At 42.6% G+C, this 18,389-nt stretch overlaps 1 protein-coding gene across 3 annotated transcripts in view; it reads right to left on the bottom strand.

The window, feature by feature from the left end:
• Positions 1-234: 234 nt before the first annotated feature.
• The window catches only part of mtm1 (myotubularin 1), a 31,191-nt gene continuing 13,036 nt past the window's right edge, over positions 235-18,389 (bottom strand). For 2 of the 3 annotated variants that reach the window (XM_039609233.1, XM_031740915.2), the window contains 12 exons: positions 14,281-14,391; positions 13,945-14,046; positions 12,655-12,738; positions 12,266-12,415; positions 11,658-11,843; positions 8,845-9,027; positions 8,595-8,750; positions 8,412-8,459; positions 8,186-8,278; positions 6,136-6,249; positions 4,809-4,985; positions 235-4,361 (listed from right to left, as the gene is read on the bottom strand). In XM_039609233.1, coding sequence (XP_039465167.1) covers positions 4,167-4,361; positions 4,809-4,985; positions 6,136-6,249; positions 8,186-8,278; positions 8,412-8,459; positions 8,595-8,750; positions 8,845-9,027; positions 11,658-11,843; positions 12,266-12,415; positions 12,655-12,738; positions 13,945-14,046; positions 14,281-14,391 — 1,599 coding nt within the window. In that variant the 3' untranslated portion in view covers positions 235-4,166. The remainder of the gene's footprint in view (positions 4,362-4,808; positions 4,986-6,135; positions 6,250-8,185; positions 8,279-8,411; positions 8,460-8,594; positions 8,751-8,844; positions 9,028-11,657; positions 11,844-12,265; positions 12,416-12,654; positions 12,739-13,944; positions 14,047-14,280; positions 14,392-18,389) is intronic. The other variant, XM_031740917.2, reaches the window with a different exon arrangement.

Genomic DNA, 18,389 nt, shown 5'->3' with positions numbered 1-18,389 from the left:
GTGGAGGGTATGAATAATTCTTCACAAGACACTTTTTGCTCAAATGTAAATAAAAGCTGAGAAATGGTACAAATCTTATTATTTTCTGGGAGACATTTGTGTCATTTCCAGTCATAAAAGAACTTGCTGGTTGAATAATAGTAACTTTGGGAAATTTAGGATCTATTTTCACAAACCAGGTGACCAAAACAAACACCTGGAGTCACTGAAAGAACACACATGGAACTCAGCCAGAACACTTTAAATTAATTTAATCAGTATTTACAGAAAATGAGCCTTTCAACAAACCAATTAAAAGAAACATGTGAAATGTTTTCAGATTTCATCTTTTTGTTTAGTACAAAAAGATCCTGAAACACATTTTGTGTGTATTCATTACAAAGCCGGCTAAATATGACACAAGCCCCTCAAACTACAATCCCCTACATAAATGAAAGCGTCTAACTGAAATGAACAATGGCAGAGGACTTCTCACAGATCCACACAGAGCTGACGGGCTGAAACAGAAGCCTCTTCTCCTCCTGGGTTAGCACGTACAAAGCAAAAAATGCCCTCAGAGATAAAATCAAACACTTTGAACCGATGGAGCAGAAATCCAAAATTTATACCAACAATTTCTGAACCAATATTACTTTCCTTTTTATAAAACTGTAAGGTTTTACACTACATAAAATATTTGTATTTTACAACAATAGAACTTTAGACAGTAAAATAGGTTTTGATTGAGGTAATTACATTACATCATGGTGCTTATACAAAGTTAAAAAAAAAAAATAGATTCTCATTTGTTTTTCCCAAAATACAACCAAGAGCCCAACACACACACTTTTGTCCCTCTTTGCTGTGTGAACGTCAAACCTCTGTGGTCAGACCAAATACTTCGGTTCACACTGCACCTCTCTTTGCACACAGCGATCAGCTTGCACTGCCTCACTCTGCATCAATGTTCCAGAAAAGCTTCAACTTTGGAATTTGACACACATGCAGGTAGTTTATTCTCTTTTATCCTGACAGTTGCTGTATGTTCTCCCTTCTTATGTTAGAGCTACTTTTAGTGAGGCTGACAGGTCGCTGACGACACCTTGGTTGATGTGAACTTGAGCAAAACATAAACAGTACAACCACAAGACAAGTTCTCCAAGCTTATTACAGGAAACTCATCTGAGAACTCGCTGTGTCCTACAGCTGTTACAGAACGTGCATTTACAGGCTGGAGTTGACACATCAGGACACTTTACAGGTATGGTCACTGATTCGCTCCAGGTACTTTCAGTAACTCTGATTTTTTTGCCATATTTTGGACACACTGGGGAAACAGAGGGGCTAAATAAAGCTGATGCAGGAAAGTGTTTTGCACTAGAGTGACAAGCTAAGGGCTGGCTATAAAATCAAAGCACAAAGCAGCAGGGTTAGCTGAACATAAAGAGAGTCTGTGAGGTTTGCAGACTTTAGAATTTGGAATAAAACTGGGTGAGTCTTTGTTGGACTGATGATCAGCTGGTTTTGTAGTAAACTGGGATAAACATGTTGTATAAAGCTCAGGTAGAGTAAAACAGTGCTATATAAGCACCGGCCCATTTACCGTTTACCAAACATGCCTGAAAGGGTCCTTAAAATCAAACAAGGAAAACAATTTACACGCTGCAACATGAGTCGTAAAGCATGAGGGAAGTTAACTTGGTCAGTCGAGGAAGGGTTAGGGTTAACTAGCAGAGAGCCTGTTTGCCTCTAAAAGCAATAAGATACAGGGCAGCTAAAGTCTCTCTGTAGAGGTGAAGGTGATTCAAGGCAGAAATCTGGACATGAATTGACGCGTGTTAAAAATGACGATCATAATATAAACCTGCAGAATGTCTGATGTCTTCAGCCCAATCTACTTTAGCGTGTAAAGAAACAAAAAGGGAGAACATAATCAGGGTACGCAGGGTTTGTGGGTCTGTGTGATGTGTAAGAAAAGAAGAATTCCTTAAAACAGAGAGTCAGTGGGTCAAATTATTGGAACTTTTTCATGAATCCATAATTTCATTAAGCTAATGGATGAGCATTGTAGTGAGAATCCTGATAACAGTAACATTTACATTTATGTGATTGTTAAATGTAACTGTTCTTGTAGGAAAGAACTTATAGGAATATGTTGCTATAGTCGTCGTCCCGAGGCATCATCTAGACTTCTGTTTCCTGCATCACTTTCAAAGACTTCCATCAGTTTCCCTTCCCACAGTGCAACACTGCCAGGATGAGATCTGGAACTGCATCCAGTACTGAGTGGAGTGACTGGTTTTAAACCAAACAACTGGCACCGCCACAGTAACACAACCGTGATTGACGTGTGACATTTTCCTGGCAACAAGAATGACAGCGCTCCAGAGTCGACGCGTCACCGTGGTTGGAATAAAGTGTAGGAGTCACTGTGATTGTACCAAACTACCATTTATCACAGTCTGTGTTAACTGCCGATGACGACATCATATCAAATAGTCATAATCAGTTGGTGCGAATAAGAAAAACTATTGTCCATTGCCAACATTCCTTTTTTATTCCCATGTGATGTCCGAGTTTGACCCGGACAGCAGCTAAACATACTTTTTGGACAGTTTTCATAATCCAGGTAGAAATTTTAAGCCCACCTGAAACAACGAAAAACGATCATGATCAGCAAAGTAACCTTTTTTAAAATATTAGATATTAATTATTTCCTTTAACTTGCAAACATGAAATTTCCCCTTGTGGGACTAATAAAGGTATATCAAATCAAATCAATCATACTTCTTTTAATTAGATTGGGTTGGTCTTTGATGAAAAAAAGAAACCAGAAAGAAGAATTACTTTTGAAAACCGTGAAACAGCCGTCCAAAGGCACAGGTGCTTTCAGAGGAGGTTTTACTCAGTGCTCACTCACCCTGCTCTCGAGCTGGTGACCAGCATCTTAGCACGCTGACACCATGATGAGCCAGGACTTCTCTCTGTGTGTGTTTAGTGAAAACATTTCAATACAGGAAGTGATCCGGCATCAGAGGCCAGCACCACCTGATTTTCCTTTACTCTCTCGAGCACCTGAAATATATCCTGAACTGTATCAAAGTTGCATTCATTCGTGTTGAATGCTAATTAATTCCAACCAAACTCATTGGCTAGAACTACATTTGCTTTCAGTGATGTAGCTTAGCATATAGCAGTGGCAAACATACGTGGCTCCAGATTTCCTCCTTAGCTATTAAAAAAACCCAAATTCCCCAAAACGAGACGCAATATTTACATGTAGCTGGAAACTAAACTGTCGTCCACTTGAGAACTCTACGTCTGCTGCACTTCGGATCACCGTACGCCTTTAGGATAGAGCACTCAGCAGCAGGAAGTGTAAAAAGTGAGAATTGTAACATTTGTTGTTTGTTGGTACAGGACACAAACGGCTGTGACGCAGGCAGGAGCCAGCTGACAGACAGCAGCTTTCTCACATCTCACTGTGAAATGAACATCACTTTATTTCTGGCGCTAAATCAGAATCGAACAAACAGGAAGTCTTGACTTTGCTCAACCGACCTTGACTCGTGACAGCTTAGTCTTTGGCTACGCCTGCAACCTGTAACCTGTCTTTACTTTGACTCATTTAACCAAATAATTTGCCCTGCATGCCGACCTCTGTAAACTGGGGGTGGATGGAGCTCATTGAACTCTCCTAAGAAGACCTGAGGTAAAATTTCTTGTCAGTTTATGGTTACAAGATGAAGAACGAACAGATGCTTAAACTACAACTAATGTGTAATCACGACAGGATAAAACTGAACTTCAGCTCTGCTCATCTGCCTGAATGAACACAACGGTGTGTGTCCTGCGTGTGTGTGTGTGTGTGTGTTCAAGCCCTTGGACTGAAAGCTGCTCAGTGTGTTTAAGGCTTCACTGTCTGAAAAGTGTGTTTAGAAAAGTCTTGAGACAAGGCTGTACTGTGACATATTGCATAAATCACCATCACGTGGTATTAGAGTTAGACAACACTAGAGCCATCAAACCTAAAACCTATTCGCAATTTTCTGTTGTTCAACAGTTAGGGCTGCACAAAACTAATTAATTCCCTGCATGTGCAAGACACAAATCAAACTGAAGAAGGCGTAAGTGCAAGTTAGCAAGTATTTCCGATATCTGTGTATGCGCGAGTGCGTCACCAGCCCTCAGAGAGGAGTCTGTAGGTGTGTATATTGCTGTGATGGGGTGGAGGTGGAGGAGGAGGTGGTGTTGGGGGTGGGGCTGTTAGCCAGGTGAGAGGACGTGGACGAGTCGGACAGCTGCAGCTGCTCCAGCTTCTTCAAGTATTCGTCTCTGAGGGCCAGCAGCTCCTTGTAGCGCTGCTCCACTGGACTCTGCTGCTGAAACACACACACACACACACACAACGCACGCACACACACACAGGCACACACACACACACACACACACACACACAACGCACGCACACACACACAGGCACACACACACACACACACACACACACACACACACACGCACACACACACAGGACAGTTAGTATAATGAACCACATTGAAAAAAGAATCATTCGTCAGGTCTTTATGTCTTTAAAATGTATGCTATGGCTTCTGATGATTCTGCCTAAGCATGTATAATGTAAACTGAATTGGTCCTAGCACTGAACCCTGTGGAACTCCATAATTCTGAGATTGACATATCCAGATATCCGTTATCTGGTAAGTGAATCCAGATAAGAGTAATACTGTATTCGGAGTCCAGTGCAGCCGGCCACATGTTTATCTATTCAAGGTTACAGCATATTATAGCAAACACAAGAGCAGTCCTACCTGCTGTCGTATGCGTGGGTTCCAGCGGATGTAGTATGCTACCCAGAGCTCTAGGTGGCGCATGCTGGCCACAGGGTAGAGAACCCTGCCAGATTCTGGGGTGTAGAAGGGGTTTAAATACATATCCACCTTGCTGTTGACCAGAGACCACAGAGACACAGTCTTGGACCTCACCTCCTGCACCACAGAAGAGTTTCAGTGTCAAACATTTGCAGCTGAAGCACATGACAGTGTGAAAGTCAGAGCATGTTTGTGTAGGTTGGAGGTAAAGTCCATAAGTATCTGGACAGTGACACAGTTTTGATCATTTTGTCTGTGTAATTTGAAACTTTCTTACGGATTTTGTCTCGTAACACTGTATTTATTTTGTTGCATTGATTTCCATTCTTTGTAGTACACTAACTTCCCAACTTTGAGGATAAATAAAGAATTTCTTATCACATTAACTGCAGGAACTGCAGACATTTTTATATGTAGTTCCTTATTTTCAACTTAACCTACCAGACAGACAGCAAAAACTCTAGGAGTTGCCAAATCCATGACCTGCACATGGACTATATATCCTGGAAGACCATGGATGACAGTGAAAGACTGCAGAACTCTCTCCATTTAAGAAAACCTCATTCACAACATCTAGCCAGGTCAAGAACACTTATGAGCTGATCAGCGTATCATTGTCGGTGTCAACAGTTAAGAGGCACCTTTATAAATATAAATTCAGTACAATGTAACAAGAAGAACTAAAAGACTCAGTTGTGGGAAAACATCTTTGAATGAAATGAAACCAAAATGAAGTTGTACTAGGATGAATGAAAGAGGAAAGTAGGAAAAGGAAAGTTATTGATTTTACATGTCAAACATGGTAATGCCTGGGAACGTACGGCTGCCAGCAGAACTAAGTCACTACTGTTAATCACTGACATGAATGCTGACAGAAGCAGGACGATTGATTCAGCCAAATACTGAAAAACTGATTGGTGATGCTTCACAATGCAAATGGATAATGAGCCAAAGCATTCGTCAAAGGAAACCCAAGAGTTTCACAAGGCAAAGAAATTCTTTATTTGACAACAGCCAAGTCAGTCAGCTGATCCGAACACAACAAAACATGTGATTCAGTTGCTGCAGACAAAACTGACGGCACATACTTGTTCTCGAATTATCACATACATAAACTTGCTGATGGTAACATCCATGTAAGTCTGAGAGGTAATAAAAACTCTCATTGGACCCAACTCTATATTACGAGGACACGATTTTCTCATATTTGCGTGTATGTACATGTGTTGTGACAACTTCACAATGTTGTATGTGCAGGTATTCTTACATGCTGGTCTCGTACGCTCTCGCAGTTGTACAGGAAGGTCCCAAAGCGACAGCTGTAGAGGTGATCCAGGATCGTCAGCAGGAGATGCTCATTAAACTCGAAGGCCGTAGGAAACTAAGAGAAGAGAGTTACAATCCAAAGACTGAGTCAGTAATCTGAGACTTTGTCATCCTAAAGTTCGTGAACATACAACAAACATTTAGCAGTGTTCATGTCTTTTTGTTGGGATGTTTCCTTCTCCCTTTTGTCAAACAGTCAAACAGCATTTTGAGTATTTTTGGGCCTAAGCAGAGCAGCTCAGAGTGTTGGAGCGTTTGCCTGAACCAGGCGGTGGCTGGTTGGTCTGTGCAGCTGGACTGAGAAGAGTTCACAGTGTGGTGAAATAATCAAAGTGAAATCCAGAGTGTTGGAGCCAAAGAGTTTCAGGCCTGAGGAGGAGAGCCGAGGAGATGGACGTGGGTGAGACGGCAATAATCCTTTCAAATGTGTTTCTCATGTTTTTGTAGTCAGTTTTAAAATGTAGACAATCAGCTGTTGGCTGTGTTTCACAGTGCTGTTTACCACCTTTGTTTATTTTATTTAACCTTTATTTTTACAGAGAGTCCCACTGAGACATGAGAGGCCTGCTTTAGACAAACATTCAGTTTACAACAGGAAGAAGCTCTCAGTGATGATCGATGATGATTTTAGCACAACGAAGCCAAAATTCATTTTGAACTTGTTACAATCTTCTTCTTCTGTAACGAGCTGTTATGTTGTTTGTTGCACTCTTTATTAGTTTATTCTCATTCATATTTTAACTTTACAACAATCTGTAATGAAATTTGTCTGAAATATTTGTTTTGTCAAACTTACTTAACTTCTTCAAGAAATGCCGTCTTTTCCGTTATTACCGTTGGTGCAGACGAGCCTCCTGGTGGCTCTAGTTTCAAACTAACCATGAACCGTGTTAACTGATACGCTCTGTTCTCAAGTTATCGGCCCTTCATGGAGGGTGTCTGGTTCAGGGGTCTGGGGGTCTCGTCTATATTTTTGCAAATATGGTTCTGCTAGCTTCATCCAGCTCCAGTATGCAGACTGGGATTACAACTAACAACTTCCAGTCTGGGGACATAGTTCTCAGTTGGAAATGAGTGGTGTGCCCACACGAGGAAGGGAATGCATGCTGGCCTAAATGGAGGCATTAAAGTATTTGTGGGTCTTGTTCATTAGTGATAAAAGTAGATGAGTGATAGAAGTAGGGAGTGGTAGCTTAACAAAGTGTCTGCTGGGTCTGCAGTAATGGTGATACTCTACACCAGTCTGCAGTGGTGAAAAGAGAACCGAGCATGAAAGTGAAGTGGTCAGTTTAGTGAATTTCAGTTCAATTCAGTTTTATTTATATAGTGCCAAATCACGACAACAGTCGCCTAAAGGCACTTTTATATTCAAGTTCTTGTCAGTGGCTACAAACGATGGATAGGTGCTGAAATGAGAAGGAGAATGATGAATGAGGCAGATAAGAGTGCCTGAAATGCCCTTCTTCAGAGGGCATCTGGGATCTCTCTTAGCGATATGTTTAGGAGCTCAGTCGGGCTCTGGGTAGAGCCAGTATTCTAAATAAAAAGGAGTAATTCGAGGCAGAAGATTAGACCGACTCTTGGCTCCTCCTAACCGAGGTATTTTCGGCATGTCCAGCTGGGACGAGGCCCCAAGTTAGACCCAGGACACACTTGATTCTTGACCAGCTTGAGAAGTCTTGCTATCCCAAAAGAAGAGCTGGAAGAGGTGGGTGGGGAGAAGGAAGCTGTGGCATCTCTGTTTAAGCCCTTCTGCTTTTCCATTTGTACCTACCTACTTTAGTCTGTGTTGATTCAGGAGCCTACTCCTGTGCATGTGTTGACAAACTCAGTGTTGGACCTTAGTGCTACGATCGTCACAGGAAACCAGCCCATATATCTACAAACGACTGACACGTACACCCGGACTGCTAGCTGCTTTTTAACTACAAGTTGCAACATTGTTACGTTCCTACATTCACGCAGTGAGACGACTGAAGTGTTGCACGTACCTGTTTGGTCATCTGCCACACACAGTCGATGAACTGAACAAAGATGGGTGATCTGTCCTGATCGGCATGGTTTTTGTCACCATGTCCTATCCTCTGAACACACACACACACACACACACACACACACACACACACACACACACTGATCAGAAACGTTTCCTCCTAATCAGTCATCTGAAGTCATGTAATTGAATATATTTCAGAGACTAGCTGGTGAAAAACTTACTGAGGCAAATTTGTGGCCGAAGCTGATCCATTCCTTTTCAATTAAAACCTAAAAAAGACACAGATGATAAAAACATAACTTTTAAATATCAAACAGGCATTCTGATGAAATTAAAGCCCGTTGTGCTCCTCATATCCTCTGTGAATGTCTACAGCTCATGTTCATGTGTGTGAAATGACTGACCTGGAATCCTCTGAGAGTGCGATAGTGGCTGTCCAGCATCAGCATAGCCAGAGAGGTGAGCTGTGCAGTTCGGTCCCAGCCGTCACTACAGTGAACCACTACTGAGTTCCCACTGGAGACTTTGTCTGCAACTTGGATGGCTCCTGACAACACCAGCTAAGTACAAGGAGTGGTACAATGCAATAAATACATTATTATAACACGGTAATGTGAGCTGACCGGTTTTCAAATGCACATAGAAACCTCTCACCTTGACATGTTCCAACCAGTGTGTAGACTCTAGGCTGGACAACCAGTGAGATTCCTCCACATTGGGGTAGACGATATCTTTGAGTTTCTTCTGGGATTCCCTCATGACGTGGATATTCTGAATGTCCAAGAAGATGAGCTCTGCATTTTGGTACTCATCACCCTCATAGCCTCCTCCGGTGGCCTGAGGATTGCAAAAACAGTGGGCATGCATCTCTACACACTCAGATGTTGGTAACAGCATCACTGGAATTCACTGGGTAAGAGAACTTTGTTAATGCAGGAAATGTTTGGGACTAATGGTGACAGTGCTCTTTAACTCTTTTAGGGCTCATCCTTCAACATAATAAATATTTATTATCCCAATAACCTGTCGCTGGTTACATGTTTTTACAACATTTTTAGCAGAAAAGTACCATAACTGTGTGCTGTAGAGTCATATTAGACTCATTACAGTAAGTCAAAGCACCGTGTCACAGCAGCTTCAGGTAGACAAAGGTTAAGAGAGAGTGTGATGGAAGTCTGCAGAAAAATGGCATTTCATAGGACGTTTGGTTATTTTGCTGTGTGTTTTTTTTTAAATTAGTTTCATTTTTGCTGAGTGGTTTTTTTGCCCCACTATATCACCGATCACCCACCATCATACATACAGTGGCTCATCTCTCTTCCAATACCTGAAAAAGCAGGTGGGACTCGCAGATATACAAGCAGAGCAGAGCTGGTGTGCCATAATAGCATAAAAGTGAGCACAAGTGTCAGCAGTGCAGTGTAGGCCTTTGCTACAACCTCCTCTGTGCAGATCCAGGTGCAGGTTCAAGAGTAATTGAGATTTGCTGACTGAATGGCTTACTGGTGTTGGGGTCCTTAGTCCTAGGACACTGGGAGACAGACACACCCACAGATTGACCCAAGACCCACAGATTGGTGGGTGGAGCTCTTCAATGCTGTCTGCCTCTCCATTTTACCTTAGACATTGAGGGCTTTGGGGTTGAGGTGTAGATGAGCACTGTTGACCTGCAGTGCTCATTTACACTTGTAGAGGGTGAGGGGAGAGGTGAGGTGGTGGTGTGGGAGTTCTCCTCCCTGCAGCTCTGCACTGGCCCAGGTCTCCTGGGTCTTTCTGTTCACCTGTGGCAGTTTGTTGTTGCAGACTACAGACCTCTGTTTAATCTTTCAACTGATGTTTGTCTTGTGAGTGTTTTGTTACAGATGCAGCAGATGGAGATCAAGAATGTCTCCACTTTTATCGCCCCCAGCCCACCTTTCTCTATTTCTCCACCACTGCTCGAGTTATCACAGTCGCTGTCGAGTTGATTGTTTATTTTCATGAATGTTAGATTCTCACTGAAGGCATCAAAACTATGAATGAACACATGTGGAATTCTGTAGTAAACAAAAAAGTGTGAAATAACTCAAAACATGTTTTATATTTCAGATCCTTTGCTTTGATTCCTGCTTTGCTCACTCTTGGCCTTCTCTCCATGAGCTTCATGAGGTCGTCACCTGAAATGGTTTCCAACAGTCTTGAAGGAGTTCCCAGAGATGCTGAGCACTTGTTGGTCCTTTGCCTTCACTCTGCGCTCCATCTCATCCCAAACCATCTCCATTGGGTTTAGGTCAGGTGACTGTGGAGGCCAGGCCATCAGGTCAGCACTCCATCACTCTCCTTCTTGGTCAAACAGCCCTCACACAGCCTGGAGGTGTGTTTGGGGTCATTGTGCTGTTGGAAAATAAATGATGGTCCAACTAAACACAAACTGGATGGGATGATGCTGCAGGATGCTGTAGTAGCCATGCTGGTTCAGTGTGCCATGCTTCACAGTGGGAACCATGTAGAGACCATCGTTCACATTTTCTCCGTCACACAAAAACTCAGCAGGTAGAGCCAAAGATCTCAGTTGTGGACTCATCAGACCAAAGCACAGATGGTCTAATGTCCATCCTTGTGTTTCTTGGCCCAAACAAATCTCTTCTGCTTGTTGCTTTTCCTTAGTCGTGGTTTCTCAGCAGCTATGTGACCATAAAGGCCTGATTCACACAGTCTCCTCTGAACATGCAGAGATGCTACTGGAGCTCTGTGTGGCATCTATCTGGGCTCTGATCTGAGCTGCTGTTAACTTGTGATTTCTGAGGCTGGTGACTCGGATGAATGTATCCTCAGCAGCAGAGGGGACTCTTGGTCCTCATGTGAGACAGTTTCATCGTAGTCTTGATGATTTTTGTGTCTGCACTTGGACACATTCAAAGTTGTAGCAGTTTTCCAGACTGACTGAGCTTCAGTTCTTAAAGTAATGATGGGCTGTTGTTGCTCTTTACTGAGCTGATTGGTTCTTGCCGTAATATAAATTCTAACAGTCGTCAAACACGGCTGTCAGCTGTGCACCAGCCTGACTGCTGCACAACACAGGCACAGGCCCTGACAGGCTCACCTGTGAGGGGAAACATGTCAGGTGACTACATCATGAAGCTCACTGAGAGAAGGCCGAGGGTTTGCAGCACTGTCAACAAAGCAAAGGGTGGAATCTAAAATATGAAACATATTTATCAATTTTGTCTTCACTACATAATTCCATATATCTTGATTCATATATGTGAGGTCTTCAGTTTGTATCTACAATGTAGAAAATAGTAAGAATAAAGAAAAACCATTAAATTGGAAGGTGTGTGCAAACCTTTGACTGGTAGTGTATAAATACTTTTAGGATGCACTGTATACTGTCTTTAACTGTTTGAGTGTTTTCTGTTTCATAGCTAACAGATAAATGTTGCAACTAATGCCCGTAGATTGCGGTAATGTTTTCGTTTCCTTCTGACCTTGTTGGCAACTGCGTTGACATTGGGACGAGCATCATATATGGTGAGCTTGGTGGTATCATTTGCCTCCCTAATCAGGTCCAGGTAGCGTTCATCGTCCTTGTTCCTTTTACCAGACATGCCAACGAGAGGCTGACTGCAACGGACGATCACCGCTTGGTTCTCTCTGTGGATCCATGACAGAACCTAAGACAGAACAACAGTCACATTTTCAGAATTTACACAACACTTTATGATACAGCGTCAATGTTAAGAACATCTGAATGTGTCTGTGAAGGTTCTCAGTCATCCAGGTCATTGAAGTCTATGGAGCTTGGAAAGAAAAGCATCTGGACTGTCTGCCATCTATAATCCACTTCTGAGATCCTTCCCAGACGCCTTAAAGCCCACTCACATCCTGGGACCTTTGACCTCAGGAAACCACATGATAGGGTGCGGCAGGGTCTCCACCTGAAACCATGGCTGATTGTGACCCATTGTGTGTGTGTGTGTGTGTGTGTGTGTGTGTGTGTGTGTGTGTGTGTGTGTGTGTGTGTGTGTGTGTGTGTGTGTGTGTGTGTCTCTCGAGTGGCTATAAAACTGATTTTATAGCTTAGCCTTGCCCTCACCGGTATTCGTGCTCTTGACCGGAAGGCTGCCACTTTTCGGAGGTCCTCCTCTTTACTTTTGTAGGGTACAGCCAGCACAGTGGGGTAGGTGTCACACAGATCATAGCTCTTATTGATGAACGATATACGCCACTTGTTATTAGGTAAACCCTGGAAGAGATAATGATCATTATTGGCTCATTTCTAAAAACGTTACTTTGAAACAAACTCAGTTTAACAGTAAATCTTTAAATCGCTGACTGTTCAGAAGCCATCAGCCCTCACAGGTCATCAGGTTTTAAATCCAGGGTGCGTTAACCTACTGTGCTTCTTTATAGATAACACGTCCTATTGTCCTGAGCAGTACTGGGACCGTGGGACCCCAATACTGCACACGTTCTCCTTCTTACCTGCCGTCTGAACTCCTCTATGGGTTTGTAGATGGTCCAGCCATTCTCAGCATACTTCTCTTGACCCAAATACGCAAAAAGAGGCTGGACAGAAGCAAAAGAGAGAAACGTGTAAGACATTACTGTATACGGTGGTCTTATAGAAACAGCAGCACAGCCATTAGAGCAGCCATTGTAACAGTAAAGCGCACGAGCAGGGAGCATTTTTAAATATTAAGCCCCCATCAATATTATAATACTCTGTTTGGATGTCATTCGACAGCACGCAGTTAGAATGGATGAAGGGGCTTTATTGGCCTCAAATGAGTTTTTACCAGAAACATAAAAGGTCAGTCCAAAGTTCATTGAAAATTCAGTTTTTTTCACGTTCAAGCTTTAATATCTGTGAAACCATTCACCTAATCTGGAATATTTTAAAGAACATTACAAGCTTGTATAAAAGCTATCAGACGCCTAACAAACTGTGGTTTCCAACAGCCTCCAAATCTGCTGTCAGCTCAGATTTAAAGCTGTCATCATTCTAATGGACAAGTGTTTGTGCCAAAGAAGAACCTGCTGTAGTTTTACTAGATGATGGAATTTGAAAATAGAGCCTCAGAAATGCTAGAACAACATTTTTAAAAACAGACCTAATTTCATACAGCAACAAATCACAACAACAGTCGCCTCAAGGCGCTTTACATTGTAAGGTAGACCCTACAATAATACATACAGAGAAAAACCCAACAATCATATGAACCCCTATGAGCAAGCACTTTGGCGACAGTGGGAAGGAAAAACTCCCTTTTAACAGGAAGAAACCTCCGGCAGAACCAGGCTCAGGGAGGGGCGGGGCCATCTGTGAGGTGAGAGAAGGACCTGGAATTTATTCAGGTAAATCTGAGATGGTCAGCTGAGTCTGAGTGCTGATGGACTTACATGGAAAGAACAGGAAGTCTTGAACTACATTTTAGCATGTGTAAGTACTGTCCAAGCAGAAGTAGCTGTGGTGTGGGTGGACTGTGTGCCATGGCCTGTGAGGGGGCTGCATATCGAAATTTCAGCATTTGCACGAATGCTTGGAAATAAATTAAATGGAGGATTTCCATTTGCAGACACAACTGGTTTGGGTGATACACTGACTGCTTCCCATACGGTCAATGTTCAAGCACAGGCTTCTCTGGCAAGCAGAAGACATACGTTCTATTTAAAATCCATAATGTTTATTAGGCTCTGTCAAAATAATCTGTTCTTCTTTTTCCACAGAGCAGGTAATTAATACAAAGCAGCAGTAGACGTTAGGTTTCTTACCAGACCGTGTGACAGAGGAAAGGCATATCTGAATAGAACCTCAAAAATATCTCTTCTGCTGTGGCCTTCCTGCTTCAGGGCAAACCTCAAATTCCTCATGTCCTGGTGACAGAACAGATCAGACACTTCACTATCAACACACAACATGTAAGACCTGCAAAAAAGACACAACTAAAAGAAAGTGTTATGAAAATGTTGCTGTGCATATTCAGATTCAGGACACTTTAAGCTACCAACACATGTATGCGATGGCAGAGATGAGACTTTATTTTCTTTTAAAATAAAAATCCAGTAACTGTAAAAAAAGCAAATGCCTTCTGAATATTAAACACACACCTTGCAAGTAATATCCAGGCCATAGGAGTTTTCTCCTCTGCTTGACGCCCCACCCATCTTCTCCACTCGACTGATGGCACCCAATGGAACGTCCAGCGTCACCGTCACATCCTGCAACACAAAGTATGACAAATACAGTCGTGTGACCTCAGCAACAGGAAACTGTTCTGTTACGCGAGGTCCAGCGTGTATTAAAAACAATGCATGACACCCACAGCTCTTAAATGAGAGCATGCAGTGGAATAAACTTCAGGTCGTCCCATGTGACCTGACAGGCAGAGAAACACTGGCGCAGTGAAACATTTGGCACCCAGTCAAACAGATGGACATTTTAGGATACTGAAAACAAGCTCCAGGTATGAGCATTCAGCAGAGGTAAAAAAATACTCCACCTCAGGTATGACCACGGCAATGCAAAATGTAGCGATCCCATTTGTCACATCACCCACTTGGCTGATTTATTGTATCAAGTACTTTTATCTTATTCATGCCTCACAGTTTTTCCCAGTCTTACCATAAAAGACAAAAAGACAACAGAAAATGTTAATGAAAATTTGAGTGATCGTGTCACCAAACATGATACCTGCTCTGCTAAATTAATGGTGAATAATGCATGCTCCAGTGCCAACAGGTAATTTATTATAAATGACTTGTTCTGTAAAACTGGACTTTATAATGATCTCTGAGATGTGACGGCGTGAGGATGACGTCATACATCGTTTAAAACTGTGTCGTAGGAATTGTTCAGTTCTCTGTCCACCACAGAATGGTACCTGGTACTAATGCTGTGTGTTTCATATGATCTCTGTAAGCTCTTCTAGATGATTATGACCAAAATTAGAAGAACTCAGCTCCTGTATGGTTCGTTAATACATCATGCACCTGGGTCTCCTGCACCTTTTTTATTGGGGTTTCAAGACTTTATCTTCTCCAAGGATAAAGTAGTAATCAACATTGTCAAAGACTAACATTCATGCTGATGATTTAGCAGACAGTACTGCTACCTCACCACCTCTCACCCCTCCTTGCTGACACCCATCACTCTCAGATCATGGGCCCCGTCTTCACACTGATCTTCAACATATCATTGGAGCCTTCCTGCTTCAAACATTCAACAATCACTCCAGTAACCAAAAACCCCTCTGTGATACCTGCAGGACATCACCTGTAGGTTGTGTGCAGACAGGTCGGGGACAATGCTGTCGACATAGAACTGCACTAAATCCTTCTTAAGCTCGATTGCCATCATCCCTAAAGTACTCCACTCCCTGTTTCAGCTTCCATCTGTTATATCCTCACAAACTTTTTGACAGACAGAAAGTTGAAGTCTGGGAAGAATCACATCTAAATGGGAGCACTAGCACCCCTCAGTCCTCGATCGTCTGCCCTTCTCCCTGTGCACAAATAACCTCACATGCAAAGGTCTGTCTGTTGAAACTTAAAGTTTGCAGACGACATAACGGTCACTGGACTCATCAAGGACAGCGATGAGTATGCAGACGTGGGGCTGAACAGCTGTCCCTGTTATGTGTTCAGAACAACCAACAACCAAGAGCTGAATACACAAAACTGGAGGTGACAGTGGACTGTCCATTATCCCATAATCTCTCTCACCTTATTCAACAGCACTGTGTTTGCTGTGGAAGCATTCAGCTTTCTGGGATCCCCAAACTCCCAAGATCTGAACTGGCCATCCATTAAAGACATGATGATCCAAAAGAGCCAACAGAGGACGCCCTTCCTGCACCAAATCAGGAGGTGCCTTGACCTCAAGAGCTGTTGATCCAACTGTACTCTGCAGTAAAGCAGTCTGTTCTCTGCACATCTATCACTGTGTGGTTTGGGTTCGATAAAACAGAGTCCGACATATCTTTTAAGCCTCACTAGTTAGATAGACGATCCACCCCAGATTAGTGACTCTCAACAATTTCTTTGTTTGATATTCCAGCAGTACTGAGCCTACGACTGGCAGGTAGGATGGACTGATTTACCCGAGTACTCAATCTGTAGCTAGTTAGTCTATATTCCTTTTGTGCGTATTTATTTATATTTTAAATATTTAAATAGAGATGCATATACTCTATTCTGTACCACTGTTATTTTGACAATGTGACGAAATCTGTGTAAAAACTTGGGAATAAAAGTGATTCTGAAAGTTCATTATACAACATGCTGCATTCACTGATTCAAACATAGAAAAAAGTGCTGGTATACGTGGTTTCAATCTAACATTCAATGCCATGAATATTTGTCATGCAGACTGGAGCAGCCAGGCATCGAATGCCCAACCTTGCGATTAGTAGATGACCTGCTCCACCTCCTGAGCCACAGCCACCTCAGTAGTAGCATTCATTTTAAACATTTCATCGAGATTTTGTTCATACACAGGGACAGATGCACTAAATCATTCTTAGTCAGTGAGGCCCAAAGTCTTTACCTGATAACTGCCCATAAAACACCAAACCCATGCAGCACAATCTAAAGACAGTGTTTGTATTGTTCCTCATCTACACAGCTCAGACTCTTACTGTAAAGCTATTAACTCTCTCTCCCCCACCCTTCATATTTATTATCACTCAGTTTTAATTTGGTGTTTTATTCCACAGCTGGGAGAGGCTCCAGTGTGACCCTAAACTGGCTCAGCAGTAGAAACACAACGATAACTGGAAAATAAATATCTACTGTAAAGATACAATTACAATATTAGCAATGGACACTCGTGTTATAAATATATACTTAATAACAACACACAATGATGCCTACATTTACCTGGTAACATGTCATACGTTCAAATTCACCATCTAAAACCAGCAAAAACATAAACAACTACTAAACGCACTCACTCACTACTCACAGCGTCCACAAAAAGCATCCACACTGGTCCCAAAATCAAAACTCGTTAACGCCGCCGGGCAGAGTAGCGCTGCAACGGATCAAAAAATTCAGGGTTCGGATTGGATCAATTTTCAGATCAGCAAAAAACGAAAAAAGACAAAATTTAACTCACCATTTATTTATTTAAGTATTTTTTGCCCATTAAATAACATTCAACTCAAGACTCATTCCACGCATTTATATAAAAAGAAATTAAGGTGCGATGTCAGGCAGGGCTTCGTATCTCACGCTGTGATGTAACGAGTGGTCGCGGTCACGTAGCTTCCCGTTGCCCTGGAGGTCCACCCACCTGTAGTCAGGGCTACAGAGGATGGCTGGGACAGCTCAGCCATAACTTTAGACTTTTCCTGCTCGTACATGCTTGGAACGATATTGTCACTGAAGTGTGCGCGCGACAGGATATCCAATCGTGGCTCAAGCATATGCATCAGAATACGGCCTCATGTCTGCAGCTTTAGCCCGCTCGGACTGGGCAGCATAGGCTGCTTAAATGCTGCAGATATCAGCGGTTGTTGTGCAGCCTTCATCTTAGCTCCTGTCACATCAGGGTGATGTCATTTTAAATGAGCCGCCCGGCGTGTTGCGAGTCTCATAAGGCTTCCTCGTGCCGCACCGTCGACACACTGTGGTGGTTTTATCCACCCTTTATATTTTTAACTTTTTAAAAACAGAAGTGACGGGTTTGGTGCATTTCCGAGTCCACTACTATGATGTTGGTTCCCTGTCACAGTATGTCATCACTAATCTGGGAGTTAACACGGGTGCAGATGTTAAACTTGAAAGCAACGTCACAGCTGTTGCTTCTTTTTTTCCAATTAAAGGCGGTCAGCCAAAATAAAGCCTTTTTATCAAGGCAGCGTTTTCAGACAGTAATGCACAGCTTTGTTACATCTAGGCTGGATTACAGTAACGCACTTTATTATGGAGTTAGTGGCACGTCCATGAGGCGTCTGCAGGTTGTGTCCAAAAGCTGCAGCGCATCTTTTGACTGGAACAAAACAGTCTGAGCACATCAGCCCATTTTCATTTCACTCCACCTGCTACCTTTTACATTTTAGCATCCTTTGTAAACTTCTTTTATTTGTTTTTAAACCTCTTGATGGCCTGCCCGTGACCGTGCTTCGCTGTAGCTGCTCCAAAGTTGCCGCTTCTCTTTTTCTGTTTAAGCTCTTTGTATATGTGCAGCACTTTGTGAACCCTGTTTTTTTTAAGGT

Source organism: Oreochromis aureus, linkage group 3, assembly GCF_013358895.1.
Source record: "Oreochromis aureus strain Israel breed Guangdong linkage group 3, ZZ_aureus, whole genome shotgun sequence".
Lineage (NCBI taxonomy): Eukaryota > Metazoa > Chordata > Actinopteri > Cichliformes > Cichlidae > Oreochromis > Oreochromis aureus.
The sequence above is the reverse complement of the archived record's forward strand: the minus strand, read 5'-3'. Positions and strand labels throughout refer to the sequence as shown.